This window comes from Cimex lectularius, unplaced genomic scaffold (genome assembly GCF_000648675.2).
Source record: "Cimex lectularius strain Harlan isolate CLEC.00 unplaced genomic scaffold, Clec_2.1 scaffold200, whole genome shotgun sequence".
Lineage (NCBI taxonomy): Eukaryota > Metazoa > Arthropoda > Insecta > Hemiptera > Cimicidae > Cimex > Cimex lectularius.
The window spans coordinates 850,783-872,054 of NW_019392893.1; the positions used below are offsets into that span (position 1 = coordinate 850,783).

General features: G+C 35.7%; 1 protein-coding gene across 4 annotated transcripts in view; it reads right to left on the minus strand.

Moving 5' to 3' along the window:
* Positions 1-21,272, minus strand: part of LOC106667683 (TBC1 domain family member 1) — a 64,857-nt gene that overhangs the window by 16,427 nt on the left and 27,158 nt on the right. For 2 of the 4 annotated variants that reach the window (XM_014395773.2, XM_014395771.2), the window contains exon 3: positions 47-154. In XM_014395773.2, coding sequence (XP_014251259.1) covers positions 47-154 — 108 coding nt within the window. Of the gene's footprint in view, positions 1-46; positions 155-9,920; positions 9,985-15,195; positions 15,315-21,272 lie in introns of those variants that run through there. The other 2 variants (XM_014395772.1, XM_014395774.2) reach the window with 2 other exon arrangements.

Sequence of the window (21,272 nt, forward strand, 5' to 3'; positions counted from 1 at the left end):
CCTGAAAAAGCTATCGAATAATAATAAATAAAGAAAATAAACTCACTTCGAAAAAATGAGAAGAAGAAGGTGAAATGTCAGGACAGAGCGAAGTTGTTGTCCTGTTCGTCAATTTGCTTGATTGCTCCTTTATGGTGGCCATCATGTCAAGAATCTGTAAATGGTGAAAAATCTATTAATAAACGTGCCAAGACGTCTGGAAATACAAACTATTAAATTTGATTTCTATTTTTGAAAATTCTAGGAAACAAAGCCTGCCTGGTCTAAAAATGGTGAAAGAGAACGCTGTCGTCGGCACCAGGACACGACCTGGATAAACAGCCAAAATAAGCCTTTTACTTAATCAAATCTTTTCCTCATCGTAAAGTTGGTTTAATTAGTAAAAAGATATTTTTGTTGTTTCGGAAGGCGAACTTTTGACCTCGTCTAAAACTTCCGCACGAACGTTTGTTATTCGAACATCAATCCGAAGAAAAAGGAAGTTTGTACTATTAGGACTATATGGTTAAATTGTTTATCCGAACAGTCTATTCGTTTAAACAAGCTGTATTTTTTCTAATTTTATGGCTGTAGACCGCCGGAATAGTTAGGTTAGAATCAACTACTTAATTTTAGACTAATCCATCTAAATTTGAACACATTTAATTGACCCTTAAAGAGAAGTGTACATGCACGTATAAAAAAAAAAGTTGTAAAAAAATGGAAAATTAGACATTCCATACACTTTTTCACACAAATAATATACAAATGGGAGAATTTTTGAGTGTATTGAATAAAAAATGCTTCAAAGAAAGAAAATGTAATTATAACATAGTCCTTACAAGTAAACAGAGAATAAATACACGCAAAAACAAGAACTGGCTCGTCTACGGTTGTTTCTATGCTAAAAAATCAGTATTTTGAATCAATGTTGTTATATGTATCTTATAAAAACAATAAGATATTTATTTAATTGTTTGGTACTTATCATTCTGGTCTGCAATCCTCGCTGATTTTTGTTGGTTAAGACACGTTTTGGCATTTTCCCATCTTCAGATGGGTGATATTGAAGATGGGGAAATGCCGAACCAACAAAAATCAGCGAGTATAGGCAGACCGGAATGATAGGTAAATATCAAACAATATGTTTATCACCCCGTAGACCACAAGAGGAAATCTCACAATTTATTTAATTGCTGGGCGGAAGCAGTTTTGCATGTTTTCCTGTTGCACACTATTAGTCAGTTCTTGGTAACTTTCAAAATCCAGACAAAATACGATAGCAGGCTGAAAAAAGGCCTGGCCGCGGCTTCCCAAGGGGGTCAATGTCGACAACGTTTCAGCTTCGCATCCTTCAGGAAATATTTTCCGACCGGGTCCGCCGACAAGGGCAAAAAACGGCAAAGACACGTGGATTTACGGGATTATCGGCAAACGTGTACCTCCCTGCTTTCGTGAGATCCTTATGATAATTCTAGTATATTCGTCTACTAAACCAGTTAGTTTTGCTCCAATTTCGTTTGGCACAGGAGCCGTGTTCGGAATAAAGGTGTACCAACTCCGAAAACTCAAACAACTCTGCTCTTATTAGAGAAAACAGCTACCTGCTTTATCTTTCACTTTCCACCACGAAATAACAGCAATGATTAATTTTCTTAAGAAAGGAAAAGGAGGAAAGGAGGAAAAAACCTGGGGGAAAGTCATAAAACAAAACTTCAGATTGGAAAGATAATACTATGACGTTAAAACGTTTAGGAAAGTGTACATTGCGAAACGAAAACACTAATATATGTGTTATACTATACAGTTATATAATTTAAAAACTTGATAATAGTTAACTGATTATCTTAACAATCTGTAATTTAGTCAGTACTTTTGTGAGACTCGTTTGGGATTACGCCATCTTAGTGCAGTGCATCAAGGATATAAGCAGGGAGAGGCACAATTACCCAAATAACCAATACAAACCCACATCTGAAGATACCGATACTAAATATACTGGCACGCGTATGGAGACAGACTATGAACCCGGAAACATTTTTTGCGACATCCTATACACTCTCAACGGACTGACTGACTATAAGGGAGATGAAGGACTCAGGAGAGTATCAGATATAATGATATATTCTATAGATGGCTCCAAAACAAACGAAGGAAACGGATCGGATGTGTTTTGCACAATCCCAAGATGTGAGCAATCAAACTCACAGGGTAGTACACTTCGTCTTTCAAGCAGAAATACATGCCATCAATGCTTGTGCCCTGGAAACTCTTAAAAGAAGTTACACTGACAAAAAAATCCTCATAAGATCAGATAGCCAAGCAGAATAAAGAAAAAGAATCACATCAAAATGAGGCAGTGAATGCATCTAAAATATCCAAAACCTGGGAAAACATAACAACCTCATGATATCTTGGTGCCAGGGCACAAAGGAATTGTTGGTAACAAAAAAGCAGACACACTGGTCATAGGAGGATCTGCAAGACCATACATAAGCCCCGAGCCTACACTTGTGATAACAAAAACAAATACAGAATCCAGCATCGCAGAATGGATCCAAATAAAAAACCCTCACCACCAAGTCTGGCACACTCACTGCTGCAATTGGAGAGGGCTAGACTTAGAGACGTGATAGGAATGAGGAGGAAGAAACAGCCACCCATGTCATCTTCGAATGCGAAGCAACGGCTCTAGGAAGGTACAATAAGCCAGAAAGCTGCAGTGCTCGGGGAGTACAAACCTCGTTTCCTCATCACCATCATCACCGGAACGAGTCTAACTGACAACAACAAAAGTAGATCGAAAAAGTAAAAACGTCAAAACTGCTACTGCTACTACTACCAAAATAGAAAATTAAACACAGTACGCGAAAAGAAATTGGTCCATTCTGGAATAAAAAATATCTGGTTTCGATTAGTCGTCAGCTAACATAAGAGTCAGAAGTTCAGTCATTTCCAATCATCATAGTCCGCCTTGCTGCGTTATTAAGACTTCGATAACGTCATCTTCAGTGCGTACCATTAAGGTGAAGGGAGAGGCACACACGCAAACTCTGAAACGCGTCTGACATCAAAACAAACAGGCTGATCAAGATGATGGAAAATTGTCAAACGATTGATATATGTTCCATTTTTGCAGTTATACAGTTACAATTGGACAGAAAATGAGCAGATTCCTGATGTCGTTTTAAATTATCAGCGAAAATGCAGCAGAATCCTACAAAATAGAGTTTATGATATTTTGTCAAAGGAAAATGGAATAAAATCCAAATCAAATCGTTAAAACTTAATACTCTACATTTAATAGCACACTTTTAATCAAATTTTATGATAATTCCTTCCTAAACAAAACTAGATATAAAATAAATTCAATTCTACCAGTGCAAATTATTCATTTATTATTTTCATGCATTATTATCTACAAAACAAATGAAACTATCTTTAATTTATTGTGTGGTCTGCAAATAGATTAGTTATATAAAGTATTTAATAAAATAAAAAAGATGGATTCAAAAAGCGATTTTCAAGCCTGAAAAGAGTTACGAACATGGTTGTTAATTTATATTTTTTTATTTTTAAATTGTTTTGATATTGATATATACACTAAAATCAAGCAGACTATTCCATTTCTGTAAATACTTATGTTTTTTAAAGTGGTATGTTTTGTTATTGTCGAATAAAGTATTATTATTATTATTATTATTACTATTATTCTACATTCAAAATATACCCTTATAGATCTTCCCTTCCCCAGTTACAACGCTCACAATAAAAAAAAACGTTTCGCCACTGTTTTATCACCAAACTCAAAGTTTACGTACGGTCGGAATTTTTATTGATAGGGTCTATAAACGGTGAGGAAAACTTGCAAAAGATCTGTAAAAAGGCCCGAAGTTAAAAGTAATTTGCACTTACTATTTGTTTAAAACAAAAGGAAGCGTCATTGAATTTACAAAACTGACTGACGAAGGTTTGTATAGAATAATACCTAATGAATTATTTAGCTTTTATCTGTTAAGATTCATTATAATTGATTACTTTTTTAGCACAATCCGTCAAAATAAAAAAAAAAGGATGTAGAATGATAGACTGGCCTTTTTTTGTGTTAATCATAATATAACGAACGGAAGCTACAAACAAACGTTGATAGTTTAATGTAAATGGCGAGGTTGACACAGGAAGGAAGGTCGCATCGTAGACCATGGAGATGGGAGTTTTTTTCTTGTTTTTTACAACTTGATAATGTCCATTAACTGTTCGTAAACAAGCCAAAGGCGTGAACATTTTGCAATGCTTACTAATTTTTGGAAGGTGTTTTCCTGTCGAGGCGTTTATATTGTCGATTCCTTTCAAAATGTTCCCGCTTTCCTTGTACGTTTCTTTGTTTTGCTTGTTGTTGTTTGTTAGTTGAACTAGCCGTGTAGCCTCGGTTATTGAAAAATAGCCATAAAAGAATTACGGCATAAAACTTCTTATGTTGTAAGCCCGCATGTTCTGAAGATGGCGAAATGCCAAAACCCGTCTACTAGCGAGGCTAGGCCGATCATGACAGTCAGAACAACCAAACAATAGATTTTTATGTTGGCTATCATATTCCGCGATTGGTTTTGTGTGCCTGCCTCAGTCATACTACTGAAACGGCTTTTGACTGATCGAAACAGCGAGAGTAGACAGACTCGGATGTCTGTACGACTAAAGTGCTGATATCTCAAGATCTGAACGTTAACGATCATCCAGTCCGCCTCGTCTCGTTGGTTTGCCCGTCGGTCTGTCAGAGGGAATATATAAAAAAAAAACCCACCACTTGATATGCCGAAATGAACAAAAAAAGCGGTCTGATAGCCATAACAACGAACTAAGGCGATCCTAAACCTAACTATACATTCTCTTTTTAATAGTTACATTTCAGTCAATAGCTAATAATGTTTGAAAATATTGTCAATAAATGCCAGTGTGTGTAGAGATTAGTGACCATTAATCGATAGTTATTCAGATATCGTGAGATGCGGTCGGGTGTGATGTAGGTTTCAGAAAAACTTTTTCTTTATCGTGCCAACTTTTCGATCTTTTATTGAGCCCTGAAGATGATCTCAATAAAAGATCGAAACGTTGGCACGATAAAGAAAAAGTTTTTCTGAAACCTACATCACACCCGACCTCATCTCACGATATCTGAATAACTAAATGCCAGTGTGTACATATTTCTAATAATTTTAGTGGTCTGATCTGTAATAGTTGGAGAAGTGTGATTAACCTGAATTTCATTTATCCCCACAAAATTAGCCATCATTACATCATTTAACCACATTAATAACTGATGTTTGATTAAAGCGAACAGAAACCTTGCATCAATAATGGAAAGTGGTGGTTTTTGATAGAATTAAGCATACGTTTTAGTAAATTTAAAAAAATTCTTGTAACGAACTTAAGATGGCTCAGTCTTCCTAGTTTACAGGAAACATCAAAAAAGTTATAAACCACACGTAATTGGGCTGATTGTAATCAAACTGCCGGTTATGGTTTTGGTAAAGCGAGAAAACGTTTGAACTCCAGTGTCTTGGAGTGCAAAAACCCTTCCTAGAGCGACTGCCAATTGGCATCTCTTCGCCACAAGTTTGAACCAAATTACTCGAACGTCATTATTATTTTTAAAAGATTAATTAGAGCAAAAATGCCACTATTCCCTAGCGATAACCCTATTCGTAAATTTAAAATCGCTGCTTGACGAAGAGGAAATCGGGTTTTAACACAATTTTAAGTGTAATTTTTGAAACTCAGCCTATTTGTACAAATACAAACCGTTAAAACTTACTTTATTTTTATTAGACAGTAATTTCTTACGAGTATGTTTAACGATGACACCATTCTTATACTTTTTAACATACATCATATTTGGTAAAATATATCATAAACTATTTGCAATTTTTTTGTAAACAGTCAATAGGTACCCCACATCCTAAGGTGGTTTAAATAATGCATCCTTTGGCAAATAAAATATTTAACACATAACAAACTCTACAAAACTTTCAAATTTAATTAAAGAACAACGCATCCAAACGTCGAATGTACTAAGTCAACTAATTTGCAGTTCGCTTGTGTTTGACAAGAGTTTTGTCATAAATTTTAAATAAATTGCGGGAAAGGTGATTAAACGTGGCTCAAATGTATTTTTTTATTCCTATAAAACTCTGATAACTGTCATCGCAATTAATTCAAAGATATATATGTGATGCTGGAGGGTATAAAAACCGTAACTATTAAAATGCTGTTTGTTTCGTATAATAAATCAGTAATGTATTTATTTTCGGTTTCCCAATTGCAAATGTATACAATAAAAGTATTAAGTCAAGATAGCTCAGGTGGTAGAGCAGCGGCGTATCTAACCGAAGGTCGTGGGTTCGAATCCCTCTCGTGCCATTAACTTTTTTTTCATCTCAACTAAAAACCTTAATTAATTGAAAAGTATTAAGGTTATAACTGTATATAAATTATTATTTATAATAATAATAATAATAAAAACTTAGAATGAATTGAAACAATTTGAAATATGTATATTAAAACTATATAATTACCAATTATTAATTATAATCAAATTCAATATTAATTATATCAATGATACAACATTTAATTTTCTAATAATAAAATTTGCTTAAACTGACATTAAATATAACTATATTTTCGAACGAGTTGAACAAATTTATTGTTCTTGGTATAAAACTGAATTTGGCATAATTATGACAATCAATGGAGAATTTTAATGTTATTGAATTATTGTGACGTCTGGAATGATAAGATGGAACATGAAAGTTAATTCGGTTGTGCAGTAATGGGCAATCAGTTAAGGAATGTAATAATTTATACAATAATATACAATCAAAGAAATTCCTTCTGAGCAGAACAGTCGTCAATTTCAGAACCAACATTAACATTGAGCATGGTGTATTTCTCTATTTTCCAATTGTTTGTAATGTATCAGGCGAAAAAATCTTTTTTGAATTGCTTATGTGCGACTGATATAGTTGTATTGAAAGGGAGCCCAAAGCGATAAACAGTAATCTAATATTGGTCTTACAGTGGAAGTGTATAAAGTTTTAAAACGGAAGTGTATCGGGATCATGGAAATTTTTAGTATGACGTGTAATAAACCCTAAAGTTTTATTTGCTTTAGCAATAGTTTTATTAATGTGTTTGTGAAAGTTTACCTGACTGCCAATAATGATGTCAAGATCTATAACAATTTCACGTCTAATTAGGAACTAGTCTGATATCAGTCAAGTTTGATAGGTTATTTTGTTTAATGGAAAGTCGTAACTGAACATTTGCCAGAATTTAAAAGAATATATTAGTTGAACACCAATTATTTTTATTAAGTCATGTTGAAGTTGTAAGTAGTCCGAAACAGAATTAATTTTAAGAAATATTTTTAAATCATCCGCAAAAAGTATGGTCATAAGGGATGGAAGAGAATCAGATACATCGTTTATACAGATTTTAAAAAGAAAAGGCCCTAAGTGCGACCCTTGAGGAACTCCAGAAGTTGTTAGAACGCGGCAATATCGATTTTAATTTTACTTTAAGCATTCCAACGAATTAAGTTACTATTTATACCTAATTTTTGTAATTTCTTTAGTAGAATCGTATGATCAACACTATCAAAACCTGCTCTACCACTTGAGCTATCGTGACTTCGATCCACTCGGACACCAACTTTCTATCTCGACCTACCTTTCGAATTTTCCCTCTTTTTGCCATTAGGTTGAGATGGGAAGTTGGTGTCCGAGTGGATCGAAGTCACGATAGCTCAAGTGGTAGAGTAGCGGCGTATTTAGCCGAAGATCGTGGGTTCGAATCTCGCTCGTGACACTGACTTTTTTATCTCAACCAATACCTTACGTGAAGGTTAATTAATTTAAAGAAGTTATTTGGTACTCCTTTGGAAAAAGACTAAATTTTGAAACATAAGTAAGTTTGTCAATGTGGATCTTTGCGAATGAAAACCATGTAGATTTGGAATAATCAAGTTTTTAAATACTGAGTTTAAGGAATTTAATATGATACTTTCAAAAACTTTGCCTACAGCAGGTTGTGTACAAATCGGTCTATAATTACAAATAATACTTTTTTACCACTTTTAAAAACCGGAACTTTATAACTACTTTTAAATGCATAAAGAAAAATTCCCGATAAAAAAAAGATAGGGATTTATTAAAAGGTGAAACTAAAATGGGAGCAGTAGAAAGTTTGCAGATTTTAATATTTTATTACGTATCCCATCCGGTGCTGCTCCTTTATTTAACATTAGGGACGAGAGCATCTTTAATACTTCTTCAAGAGTAAGTTATTGTAGACAGATTTATAAAAGTGTAAGAAGATTTATATTCATAAACGTAAAATGATTGACAAAGAAACTGAAAATTAAAAGCATTTCAGAGGCTTATAAATTATTTAAAAACATTTCATCAAGACAAAAGTTGAACTTTTTTAAGACGTTGAAATAATTGAAATAAATATTGGGTTGTCCGGAAAATAATGCAGGATTTTAAGTTTTCATTAAAAAAAATCTATATAAAATATTCTGTTTACGTTTACAGGATTACTCATTTGTATGAATGTCAACACTTATTAATCCTCTTCCAAATGATATTGTTTGTTTACCTCTGTAGCATTCCGCTACTTGGAAATAATTCAGTCATCCTTATAATGTCAAAGCGAGAATTTCGTACGATTTTCTTTTACGAGTTTAAACTCGGCCGAAGCGGAGCCCAAACGGCTAGAAACATTAACCAAGTCTGGGGCGAGGGTTGTGTTAATGAGTGCACTGTGCAAAGGTGGTTTAAAAAATTTCGGGAGGGAGATTTCAGCCTTGAAGATGAAGAAGGTCGTGGAAGGCCTTCCTCTCTTAATGATGATGTTCTGCGATCAGTGGTGGAAGAAAACCCCAAAACAACTGTTCGAGAACTTGCAGAGCAACTCAAAGTCAGTAAAACGACCGTCGCTGACCACCTCAAGGCGATTGGAAAAGTGAAAAAACTCGAAAATTGGGTTCCACACTCATTAAACGATCGCCAAAAAATCAGCGCTTTGATGTTTGTGCATCACTTCTTTGTCGAAACAAAAATGACCCATTTCTGGCCAGAATTGTTACATGTGACGAAAAGTGGATTCTCTACGATAACACTAGACGTTCTGGACAGTGGCTCGACAAAGGAGAAGCTCCAAAGCCCCCAACTCATCAAAAAAAGGTAATGGTTACGGTATGGTGGGCTTCATTTGGTTTAATACACTACAGCTTCTTAAATCCTGGCGAAACCATCAATGCTGAATCATACTGTAACCAAATTAATACCATGCATCAGAAATTGGCAGTAATGAAGCCCTCTTTGGTCAATCGGAAAGGGCCCATTTTGTTGCATGACAACGCTCGACCACATGTGTCACGTGTAACGTCACAAAAATTATTGGAGCTTGGCTATGAAACTTTGCCTCACCCACCCTACTCTCCGGACCTCTCGCCTACTGACTACCATTTTTTTAGACACCTGGACCACTACTTACAACACATAATATTCAAAAATCAAACGGAACTGGAAAATGCATTTATTGACTTTATCAATTCTAAAAATTCTGAATTCTACTCAGACGGAATTAATAAGTTACCAACACGTTGGGAGAAATGTATTGAGAGTATGGGAAATTATTTTGATTAAAGAACATTGCTTTAAAGTAACTAGTTTCTTTTTTTTTGTTTAATACCAAAATCCTGCATTATTTTCCGGACAACCCAATAGTTAGTAATATATTTAAAGCAAATTGATTGCTCAAGTTAATTAGTTTATAAGTAATGAATGACAAAAAAAGTATTTGTAAGTGATGATGAATCTCACTATTCGTTATTAAAGGGCTTGCGATTGTGAACCTGCCGACCGGAGCTTCTTCCTTACCTTTTTCTCTTCTAGATTAAACCGTTTCATTTTCGGAATTAGTGTGACATATTAAAGGTCGCATACCACATACAGTTTTGTGTCCTTACTGGTAAGTGGTAAACGGCCAGGGTTTAATAATAAGTCTTTTGGACATTTTCCAGTTCGTCGTCGTCTAGCGCGAGGACAGACCGCGCCACGTGGTGGGTCAAAAAATTGAGTTCTTTGAACATTTGATAGATATCGATAATAGTCCTGGGGGGTCTTTCGGTATTTATTGTTCTTTTTTCTACTCGTAAATAATTCTTCGTGAATGAGTTCATTCACCGTGTGATGAACCAAAGGCAAACAAATCTTGCCTAATGAAAAATCTTTCTCGTTTGAAGTAGTAGATTCAAAAGAGAAAAATAAACATTGATACACTAGAAACTTTTGTTACAGAGAAAAATATTAAACTTTCGCATTTTCACCCGTTTATACCTAATCGAAAGGTAAAAACAACTAATGATTTCTCCTTGAAGACATCCTTGTCTGCCCAGGCTTTGTGAAGGGTCTGTCAAACGCGTTTCGGCAATTCTCGATCTTCCATGGTGGGTTTTTCGTATTTCCACACTCAGGTCAAATCAAAAGGGAAAATCAGCATAAATGAAAGGACTTGATGGCTTGTCTCACCCTGCTTACGTATAACCTTGACAGACCAAATAAATAAACGCCAGCTTTTGGCTAGTTGACTTATTTTTCCAAAACGGAACTATTACTTGGGCGGATGCCCAGGGAAGTTTCCTCGCCGTCGGTGGTGTCCTCGTTGCCCAGGCTCCTCAAGGCTCCTCTCCAGCGTCGGACGGCCGCTTCTCTCTTCAAGGCCACCTCTTGGTCCTGATCGTTTAGCCATCTTCTTGCCGGGATCAGTCTCGGTCCGGTATCAGTCTTAGCAACTCACAGGATGGCTCATGTCTGACGTGTAACTTAAGCATCTGTCCCTATACATATGACTGCACGCAATAGTGAAGAATGTAAAGCGATCAGTGACATGGTGAGGAGCACCCCCGAGGAGTTGATACTCCGAGGTATCAACGCTCCCGCGCTCAGATCACTATGCCTTCGGCCAAGAAATACGGCTTCTGGCACCGCTCTCGGAGCACGTCACGAAGAACCCTGTACTTCTTTCTCTGTGCCTCGCTGTTTCATATGCCACTGCAAGATCTAGGACATGTACTTCATCTTGATTAGTTGTAACTATGCCCGGTCGCAGCGTTTGCCCATCGTCAGTCCTTAAGGGGAGCTCGACGCTGACTTGGTACCCGGAATCACAGAGATGGCGGCAAGGACCTCGACGCATTCATCGTGTCTAATTATCTTTTCTTAACTCGATGGGCATATAGACATGGGAGAGCGATACAAATCTCCTACATTCGGCTGGCAACTATTGTCTGCTCTCCTCATCGCCTCCCTCCCTCCTTAAGAATCTATAGCTTACCATATTATTATTAGTGGTAGATTATGGACTACTTTTTTACTCACGAATAATCTGGATCACTGCATGGTCTTGATGAAAAAGCAAATTCAATTGTTACTGCCAAGCTTTCAACCTATTTTAAGGCCATCTTAAAGTTAATCCAAGTCCTTATTAATAGTGGGACTGAGTCGGTTTTCAAAGAAATTTGAAATCGTCTTTAAAAAAATTAGTTATGTCAGTTTCTAAACATATTTAAGATTATTTTGCTCTGATGATGACCTTAAAATAGGACGAAAGCTTAATATTAACAATTGAATTTGTTTTACCGTCCAGATATTTTTAGATTTTTTAATCTGAGTCTAGTTTCGTCATTACGCCATCTTAAGAGCGATGCATCTAGGAAGCAGGGTCGAGGCAGACGCACAGGTCAAACACTAACAATACGATGACCCCACCAGTGTGACAGGATGATGGAAAAAGACCAAACTACGGATACAATTAATTTCCTCTTGGCAAATACGCAATACTCACACTTTCTAAATTTGATTTGACCTTTGGTTACTCGATTTTACTATCAGTTTTGCAAGAACTTGCTCTACTGCCAGATCATTTTTAATAAAGGCTGGTCGTAAAACAATTAACTTGAACCGATGGTTTATTTGGTCAGTCCGGTTTAAAGCGCGGTAGTTTCTCCAACCGTGGAAAAAAAGAGCTGAGTGTTTTTGCAGTGGTGTACTTGCCAAACGTACTCTGATTGTGGGTCCGTCGTGTTGTCTTTGTGTCTTTGTTCAATTGATGTAACATGAATTTAGAGCAGTGCCACGAAAATGAATATGTTTACTTAATATAAAATAATTACAACGATCAGATTTTAATGCTACGATGAGAATTGAAAGAGAACATGTTTAAGTATCAATAAAGGATGTGAACAAGCATTTCGTTTTTACAAATGTATTTGGACTTGATTACAGGCTTGTAAAAGTTTAAAAAAAAGGTCCGCTTACGTGTTTGTGATCGAAAAAAAGAAAGACTTAAAAAAATAAAAAGCAAAACTATTTGTATTCAGGGATCGGAACGTGCAAATCACCACGTTCTAAGTCATTATGTTCGGGATGAATATCTTTCTTTAGATATTGAACAGGCAAATCTATTAATGGTCGTTCTCATTTGTAAGTGATTACATTTAAACTGGTTAAACATGTTTCACGAAAAACAAAACAAAAAAACTTTGACTTAAATCTTATGAATTATAGCTGTGAAGATAGTACATTTTAACTGAATTCAACGGGTTATTGAAATTCCTTGAATATTATATCGGAATTGACAAGATTTTTTATAAAATCTCTTTCCGGTGAACGAAAGCTCCGAGGGAAATGTGAGAAATTCCGTTCCTGCCCTTGATTACTCGCTTTTCCCATTAACCACTGGGAGAAATTAGACCACGTACGGTGTCTAATTTCTTAAGAAAGGTTCCAGGGTTCATCTTTCTGATTTCAACTTCGCGGTTATCGAGTGTATTAAAGTCTAATAATTTATGTCAGGGGACTATTTCATAATCGTGGTTTTGCTGCCACTTTTCTCGTAGGATTTTCTTATATCTATTATCCTATCTCCGATGACATTCTGAACCGTTCTGTAAATTCAAAAACACTTCCAAAGTCAAAATTCATTCATGTTCTGTAGGTTTTTCTAGTAACATTTTGTCGAGCCGCAGTCATTAATTTGTTCGTCATCCCTACTGAAAAGAAAATCCTCTAGAATTGTAAAGACATGCAGGAGCAAAAGTATTGGGTTGTCCGGAAAATAATGCAGGATTTTAAGTTTTCATTAAAAAAAATCTATATAAAATATTCTGTTTACGTTTACAGGATTACTCATTTGTATGAATGTCAACACTTATTAATCCTCTTCCAAATGATATTGTTTGTTTACCTCTGTAGCATTCCGCTACTTGGAAATAATTCAGTCATCCTTATAATGTCAAAGCGAGAATTTCGTACGATTTTCTTTTACGAGTTTAAACTCGGCCGAAGCGGAGCCCAAACGGCTAGAAACATTAACCAAGTCTGGGGCGAGGGTTGTGTTAATGAGTGCACTGTGCAAAGGTGGTTTAAAAAATTTCGGGAGGGAGATTTCAGCCTTGAAGATGAAGAAGGTCGTGGAAGGCCTTCCTCTCTTAATGATGATGTTCTGCGATCAGTGGTGGAAGAAAACCCCAAAACAACTGTTCGAGAACTTGCAGAGCAACTCAAAGTCAGTAAAACGACCGTCGCTGACCACCTCAAGGCGATTGGAAAAGTGAAAAAACTCGAAAATTGGGTTCCACACTCATTAAACGATCGCCAAAAAAATCAGCGCTTTGATGTTTGTGCATCACTTCTTTGTCGAAACAAAAATGACCCATTTCTGGCCAGAATTGTTACATGTGACGAAAAGTGGATTCTCTACGATAACACTAGACGTTCTGGACAGTGGCTCGACAAAGGAGAAGCTCCAATACATTTTCCAAAGCCCCCAACTCATCAAAAAAAGGTAATGGTTACGGTATGGTGGGCTTCATTTGGTTTAATACACTACAGCTTCTTAAATCCTGGCGAAACCATCAATGCTGAATCATACTGTAACCAAATTAATACCATGCATCAGAAATTGGCAGTAATAAAGCCCTCTTTGGTCAATCGGAAAGGGCCCATTTTGTTGCATGACAACGCTCGACCACATGTGTCACGTGTAACGTCACAAAAATTATTGGAGCTTGGCTATGAAACTTTGCCTCACCCACCCTACTCTCCGGACCTCTCGCCTACTGACTACCATTTTTTTAGACACCTGGACCACTACTTACAACACATAATATTCAAAAATCAAACGGAACTGGAAAATGCATTTATTGACTTTATCAATTCTAAAAATTCTGAATTCTACTCAGACGGAATTAATAAGTTACCAACACGTTGGGAGAAATGTATTGAGAGTATGGGAAATTATTTTGATTAAAGAACATTGCTTTAAAGTAACTAGTTTCTTTTTTTTTGTTTAATACCAAAATCCTGCATTATTTTCCGGACAACCCAATAATTTAACCTTTGCATATTTTGATAATATAGACTTGTATTACTAGTAAAAATATTGGTTGGTAATTTAATTTTTTTTTATTATTAGTAACTGTTTATGAAACGGAATTCCATGTATTTTAAATAATTTTTCTTGTACTTTGGACTTTTCAACTTGTACAGTGTACTTTTTTTATTATAAAACAAAATTGTACAAAGTACAAGCTACTAAACTAATAGTGTGTATTTCGTTATGAAACATACCCTGGACATTTTTTCATAATTTTCTCCTTGAGTGTGTTTTTCTGTGTACCTGATTTTTATTGTTCGGTTTCTTTTATTCATTAACTTTGTTATTTAGGTGTGTGTATGCAATATTTCGTGACCGTTACGTAATGATTATATAGAGATAGACCATATCTCACGATCTCTAAATAATCATTCGTTATTTAGTTATAATCAACTACCTATTCGCCTACTCTTCCTCCGGCCCGATGACCAAAAAACTGACGTTAAATCGTAAAATAAAATATTATAATTAATAATAAGGAAGATATATGGGGGGCGTCAGTGGCCGCAACGGTTTAGGCGTTGACACGGCGCTCATCACTGGAAGGTAAAGGTCCTGGGTTCGAATGCAGGGCTCCTGGATTCGAACCCCACATACTTACAAATGTTTTTTTTTTTTCAAAACATACACACACAAAAAAAGGAAGATAATACAAGTAGAATATTTAATTCTGATTTGTAGCGATATGTTCTTATAGAAGAAGGAAGTTTCTCTTACCTGATACTCCAGGATAGATGGGCAAACTAGTAGTTTCCCAAAAGGAGTAGGAAAAGAGTACCTGCGCAGGGTGGTGGGTTTTGAGGGCATAAAACTGCTAATATGTTAGTTGTTCTTTCGTTCGTCGGGGTATTAGTTGTGTGTTTCAGTTGATTGTTCACTCAGTATCAGGACAATTAGTCGGCCTTTGCAAATTTAATGATTCATAACAGATTGCGATTATTTTCGCACTCGTCACGTGCGTTATGATTAGTCAATTTCTAGTTGTTTTTTTTCCAAAGCAGAACGGTAATGAAATGTCTTTTTTGTGCAAGGGTCCCATTAAAGACGATTCTTCCATGAGATCAATTTTACGTACACAAGAAGGTCCTCGGTTAACAATTTCCGCGTTCGAACCGTTGAAGTTTTATTTGACGTAATAGTTTAAACAATTATGATTTTTCCCCTTTCAATTCAAGGGCAAATTGGAACAATAATTTGGTTACGGTTTTGAAAACAAAGTAATTTTTTTCACTTTTATGTTACATAATTCGTGAACTGTTACATCAGTAAAATAAATTACACAAATTAAAAATTGTTACCTCTTTGTTTTGAAGTTCATTCCTCATAAACTTTATTCAACTCTAAGTTTTGCTTAGATTATATTTTTTTTATACTCAACTCAATTTTTGTTCAGCTTCTTTTATTTTTATTTATTCAACACTAATTTTTGTTCAGATTTGAGTTTTTTCCTCCCAATGAAGAGGAAGAATAAGAGGTATATGCTAATTTAATGATTCTTCCGACGTCACTAAAGTTATTATATGGCCAGTTTCGTAATGAGTTGCAAATTAATAGTATAATTGTAGTAGCTTGTAATTTGTACAATTTTGTTTCATAATAAAAAAAAAAAAAAAAAAAACACGAAAATACTCTGTAGAAGTTGTAAAGACAAAAGTTCAAGAAAAATTGCTTAAAATACAACGAATCCCGTTTCATAAACGGTCACTAATAATACAAATCTTTTCAATTAATTAATTTTTAATTAGGGTTTTGGTTGAGATAAAAAAGTCAGTGTCACAAGCGGCGAATTCGAACCCACGACCTTCGGATAAATACGCCGCTCTCTACCACTTGAACTATCGTGTCTTCTTCCCACGAGAACTTCCCAACTCAACCTACCTTTCGAATTTTCCCTCCTTTTTGCCATTTTTCAAATCCTGACTACACATTTGAAAAATGGCAAAAAGGAGGGAAAATTCAAAAGGTTGTAGGTTGAGATGGGAAGTTGGTGTCCGAGTGGATCGAGGTCACGATACTTCAAGTGGTAGAGAGAGCAGCGACGTATTTAGCCGAAGGTCGTGGGTTCGAATCCCGCTTGTGACACTGACTTTTTTATCTCAACCAAAACCTTAATTAAAGATTAATTAATTGAAAACAATTTACTTGGTCAAGCGGACCACGAAACCTAATAAATGTTTGTAAAATACCTGACTTTATTTGTGTTATTAATACAAGCCTGAGATCGCCTGTATTGTTAAAATATTACTGCAAACTTCCAAACGTTCTTTTGCTTCTGCATGTCTTTACAGTTCTATAGGATTTTCTTTTCAGCAGGGATGATGACTGCGGCTCGACAAAATGTTATATACCTACAGAACATGGGTCAATTTTGACTTTGAATTTAAAGAACGGTTAAGAATGTCGTACAGACTCGACATTGGTTGGACAAGTTGCTACTGTTGGAGATAGGACCACTAATGGAAAACCTTATAAGAAAAAAAAAAGGGCAATACTTTCGGCACATCGACATTGCAACACATTGCTCGGGAATCTGCTCTGGGCACTTTTTCCGCCAAATGAAATGAGCGGTACCAGCAAAATTTGCCAGTTCTGGAAGAAAAACTGAACACAGGGGATAGTACTATTTGATTTCCGCTAAAAATTCTCAAGTACCCCAAAACACGCGCATTTTCCCACGGAGAGGCTGCAGTCCCCATTGGCCGTATATTAATTGATTTTAGAGATGTTGGAATGATCCTCCAGTATTAACACATCGAAACACTCTGCCAGCAACTTAAACTTGATAGATTATCCGCGAAATGGCACGCTGTAGCACAGGCAACATTTACATTAACTGAAAAGTAGTAGCAAGTTCCTCCCAGTAGATGACGTACTTGGTAGTAATGCTATCGTTTGTAGAGATGTAAAATGTGTGGTGAATGCAGTCAATACCCGATCACACAATTGTTGCATGGCTAGAAAGAAGTTATAAATGCGAATTTCAATATGGCCCGTTTTCTTCACGTTTGTGGAATAAATAGATGGATCACTGATTCCGCCTTAAAAAAGTGCCTTTTGCTTACTAATAGGTAGTTAGCATCAATAAGTAATAACAACAATGTTGCTTGAAACAACAAATGTGTTTGATTCCGGGTTCCCTCTCTAACCGTATGACTTGTACTTATGTAGTTTTTTACTTGTATAATATCACCTTTGGTATTAGTGAGGTCTTCTCCTATGAAACAGAAAGTATTGGTGCTTGTACTTTGTAGTAGTATTTAAGTGTATTTGTATATTTTAACTAATTGTAAGACTATCAAATAAGCCACTAGAGGTTGCTCAAGCTTTCGACGAAGTCTGGCATCAGGGCACAAACCTATCACGATTTCTTCTAATACAAAACTCATAATAAAATCATACATAATGACGGACTGCTAACATGCATTTGTACCTTAGATTAGTGTATTGGGTACATTGATTACTTATTATGCAAAACTGACAATAAGAAAAAAATGTTTTGGCTCTTGGGAAAACTGGACAATATGATAACGAAATTCTCCAAGGGGGCATTGAATAGAGTTAATTCATGGACAAAACGCTGACGCATTAAACTCAATGAATGCGAATCAGCACGAATTAACTTCAGAGACGGACGTACTGAAGATACACTTAACGATCATACATTCTCATATGCAATACGGAACCTGTATGGCAACTAAAATGGAAAGAATACATAAAGAAGAAAGAAAATTAATATTAATAACAGAAAAACATTACTATTCTAGGAATAAATTCTGAATATTGAAATACATTTTAAAACGTGCATGTGGGTCTATTTTGGTCGGCCAAACCAACGAGAAGCAGCCACAAAGAGTCTGACTGACCAAAACCATCGAGACAGGTCAGATCAAAATGATTGGAAAAGACCAAACTACCGGTTCATTACTCATATTAAATTATCCACCGTTTCCAAAATAAAACCCTAAGCGGTCGAAATAGCGACCTGGGGGAGGAAATGATATCAGATGAAGTATAATTTCAACTAAATCAAAAAGGGCGACTTCAAAATAAATTCTAGATAGGATAGAAGCAATCCTACTGACTGAAAACAGATGGGGCTTGCTGGGAAAACAAAACTTTCAACATGGCTCTTTTTGGTCTTGTGAATCATGAGTAAAAAAGATAAAGAACAAAGCCTTAGTACAGGACATCTGTTCTTTTGAACTGATATTAGCAATCCATTGCTCGTTAATCTTAGAATATTTATAATAAATTAAGTTTTCATGTTGGTAATTTGTAGTATGGTTTCCAGTCATCCGCCGACCAGGAAACGATCAAACTACATGTAGTTGTAATTAAAAAAGTTGTTGATGAAGTAAAGTATATAATAATTAAAGGTATTCTTACAATACAACATACCCTTCTTCTCTCAATTTTTTAAAAAGGTAAAACAAATGATATTAAACTACTTGTTTTTTAAATGAAAAACTATATACATTTTAAAGAAACTTTTACGATAAAGTTGAGCTTATACGCCACAAGATGATAAAACATACCAAATCTGTGAATCTGCAAGATAGCAAGAGCATAGTTAAGTTGCGACATTAATCGAGTGTCAAAAAAATATCAGGCTTTTTTTTACTGGCACTTTTTATTTTACCCGTCACACGAAATGAGCGGCCTATCTATGATTACCGAATAATTACAGACCCAAGCATGATTGGGGAAAGTTACAGATATAGTTGTGAAGGTAAAACCTCCAATATAAACCCAAGCATTAACATCTCCAAGGATAACCTACGTGGCTGATCAATTTCATGGTTTTTTTTGGTTTGCTTTCAACGGGTGCGTTTGGTATTTTTGTGTGAGATTTCTCCTTGAGTTCTGCGGGGTGAAAAACCCGTCGTTTGGTCGCTTACACTCACCCTGGTCAGTCTTGTGTCTTTGTTTCCGTATGCAAGACGCGTTCCGGTATTTCGCTATCTTCAGTGGGTGGCCCGTTTGTTTGAAACCCACCTCTTCATATGGTCAAATGATGAAGCGTGTCTGTCAGACCAAACTAGAAAAACTATGCAGATGAAAACGAACAAACCTTAAACATATTTATGCAAATTTGACATTTCGATTTGAAGTTTCTGAAATGAAAATCGAAAATTTCATACTCTTACTGTCAATGACCTAAAGTTTTTCCATGTATAAAAAGACGAGTTAAACGGTTAAACCAAGTTACTTAACAGATAAATACACTAGGAAGGAACCAGGAGAAAATTTAGCAAGATTATAGCTTCACTCTCGAAGGAGCCATTTGTGACAGACCTTCGTCATATTGACCGATTTGGTAAAACGGCGAAAATTCAATGGAAAACAGATTTTCTATGTCACCAACGTTTGTGAAAATCCCGTACGAGTTCAGTCACAAAATCGTGTTAAACATATTTTTTAAAGGACACGCCGATATGAATATCCCAAGGATCTTTTAAACCTTAGTGGTTAAAAATCGTTTAACTGGACGTGTAATGTGTACTATTTCGACCAAAGTCATTATTGTTCGTCCTCCCCAAGTACGAACCCCAGGAAGGTTGAGTCAGACGGAGAATAACCAAGGAAGTATTGGGTAATTTATACCCTTGCTTCCGTTACAATAAAACCTACTGCTCTTTTCTTCCGACAAGTTTAGAAATCGCCTCCAACAACGGCTAAAAATAAACCAAGCATGTATACCACACCACTACTAAGTCGGCTTTAAAGACTTTATTAACGGATGTTACGTTTAAATTAAAACAAATGCTAAAGCTAAAAGAAGTGTAGATAAAGTCGTCATCACAATGCGGAGACAATACAGAGAGACTCAAGGTATTTTGTCGCGTCTCCATCATTAAAATCTTGAAGTTGGTTAATTATAAATTGAAGGAGTGAGCTTTAATAAATACGACAAGCTCTGTAGAATATAAAAACAATCTATAGGGGGAAAAATGCGCGTATAAGAAATATGTAGGATATTTTATATATGTTATATAATTATAATATATAATTAGAAAAGCAGAAATGGATAAAAGGAAAATGAGGAGAGAGAGAAAGAGAAAGAGAAAGAGAAAGAGAAAGAGAGAGAGAGAGAGAGAGAGAGAGAGAGATGATTGAGTTAGTTAAGAGAGAGATGATTGAGTTAGTTAGTTACGAGTGAGAGAGATGATTGAGTTAGTTAGTTAGTTTCTTGAGAGAGAGAGAGATGATTGAGTTAGTTAGTTACGAGAGAGATGATTGAATTAGTTAGTTACGAGAGAGAGAGAGAGAGAGAGAGATGATTGAGTTAGTTAGTTACGAGTGAGAGCGATGATTGAGTTAGTTAGTTAGTTTCTTGAGAGAGAGAGAGAGAGAGAGAGAGAGAGAGAGATGATTGAGTTAGTTAGTTAGTTTCTTGAGAGAGAGAGAGAGAGAGAGAGAGAGAGAGATGATTGAGTTAGTTAGTTACGAGAGAGATGATTGAATTAGTTAGTTACGAGAGAGAGAGAGAGAGAGAGATGATTGAGTTAGTTAGTTACGAGTGAGAGCGATGATTGAGTTAGTTTGTTAGTTTCTTGAGAGAGAGAGAGAGAGAGAGAGAGAGAGAGAGATGATTGAGTTAGTTAGTTACTTGAGAGAGATATGATTGAGTTAGTTAGGTACTTGAGAGAGAGAGAGAGAGAGAGAGAGTGTGGATCAACAAAGGAATGCTTAAGATGCTGCTTCTGTGGTGAATTTTTTGCTCAATTTTTTCCAGATTTTATTGGCATATGCAAAATCTTGCGTTGTAATTACCATTCTTTAACACTATCAAG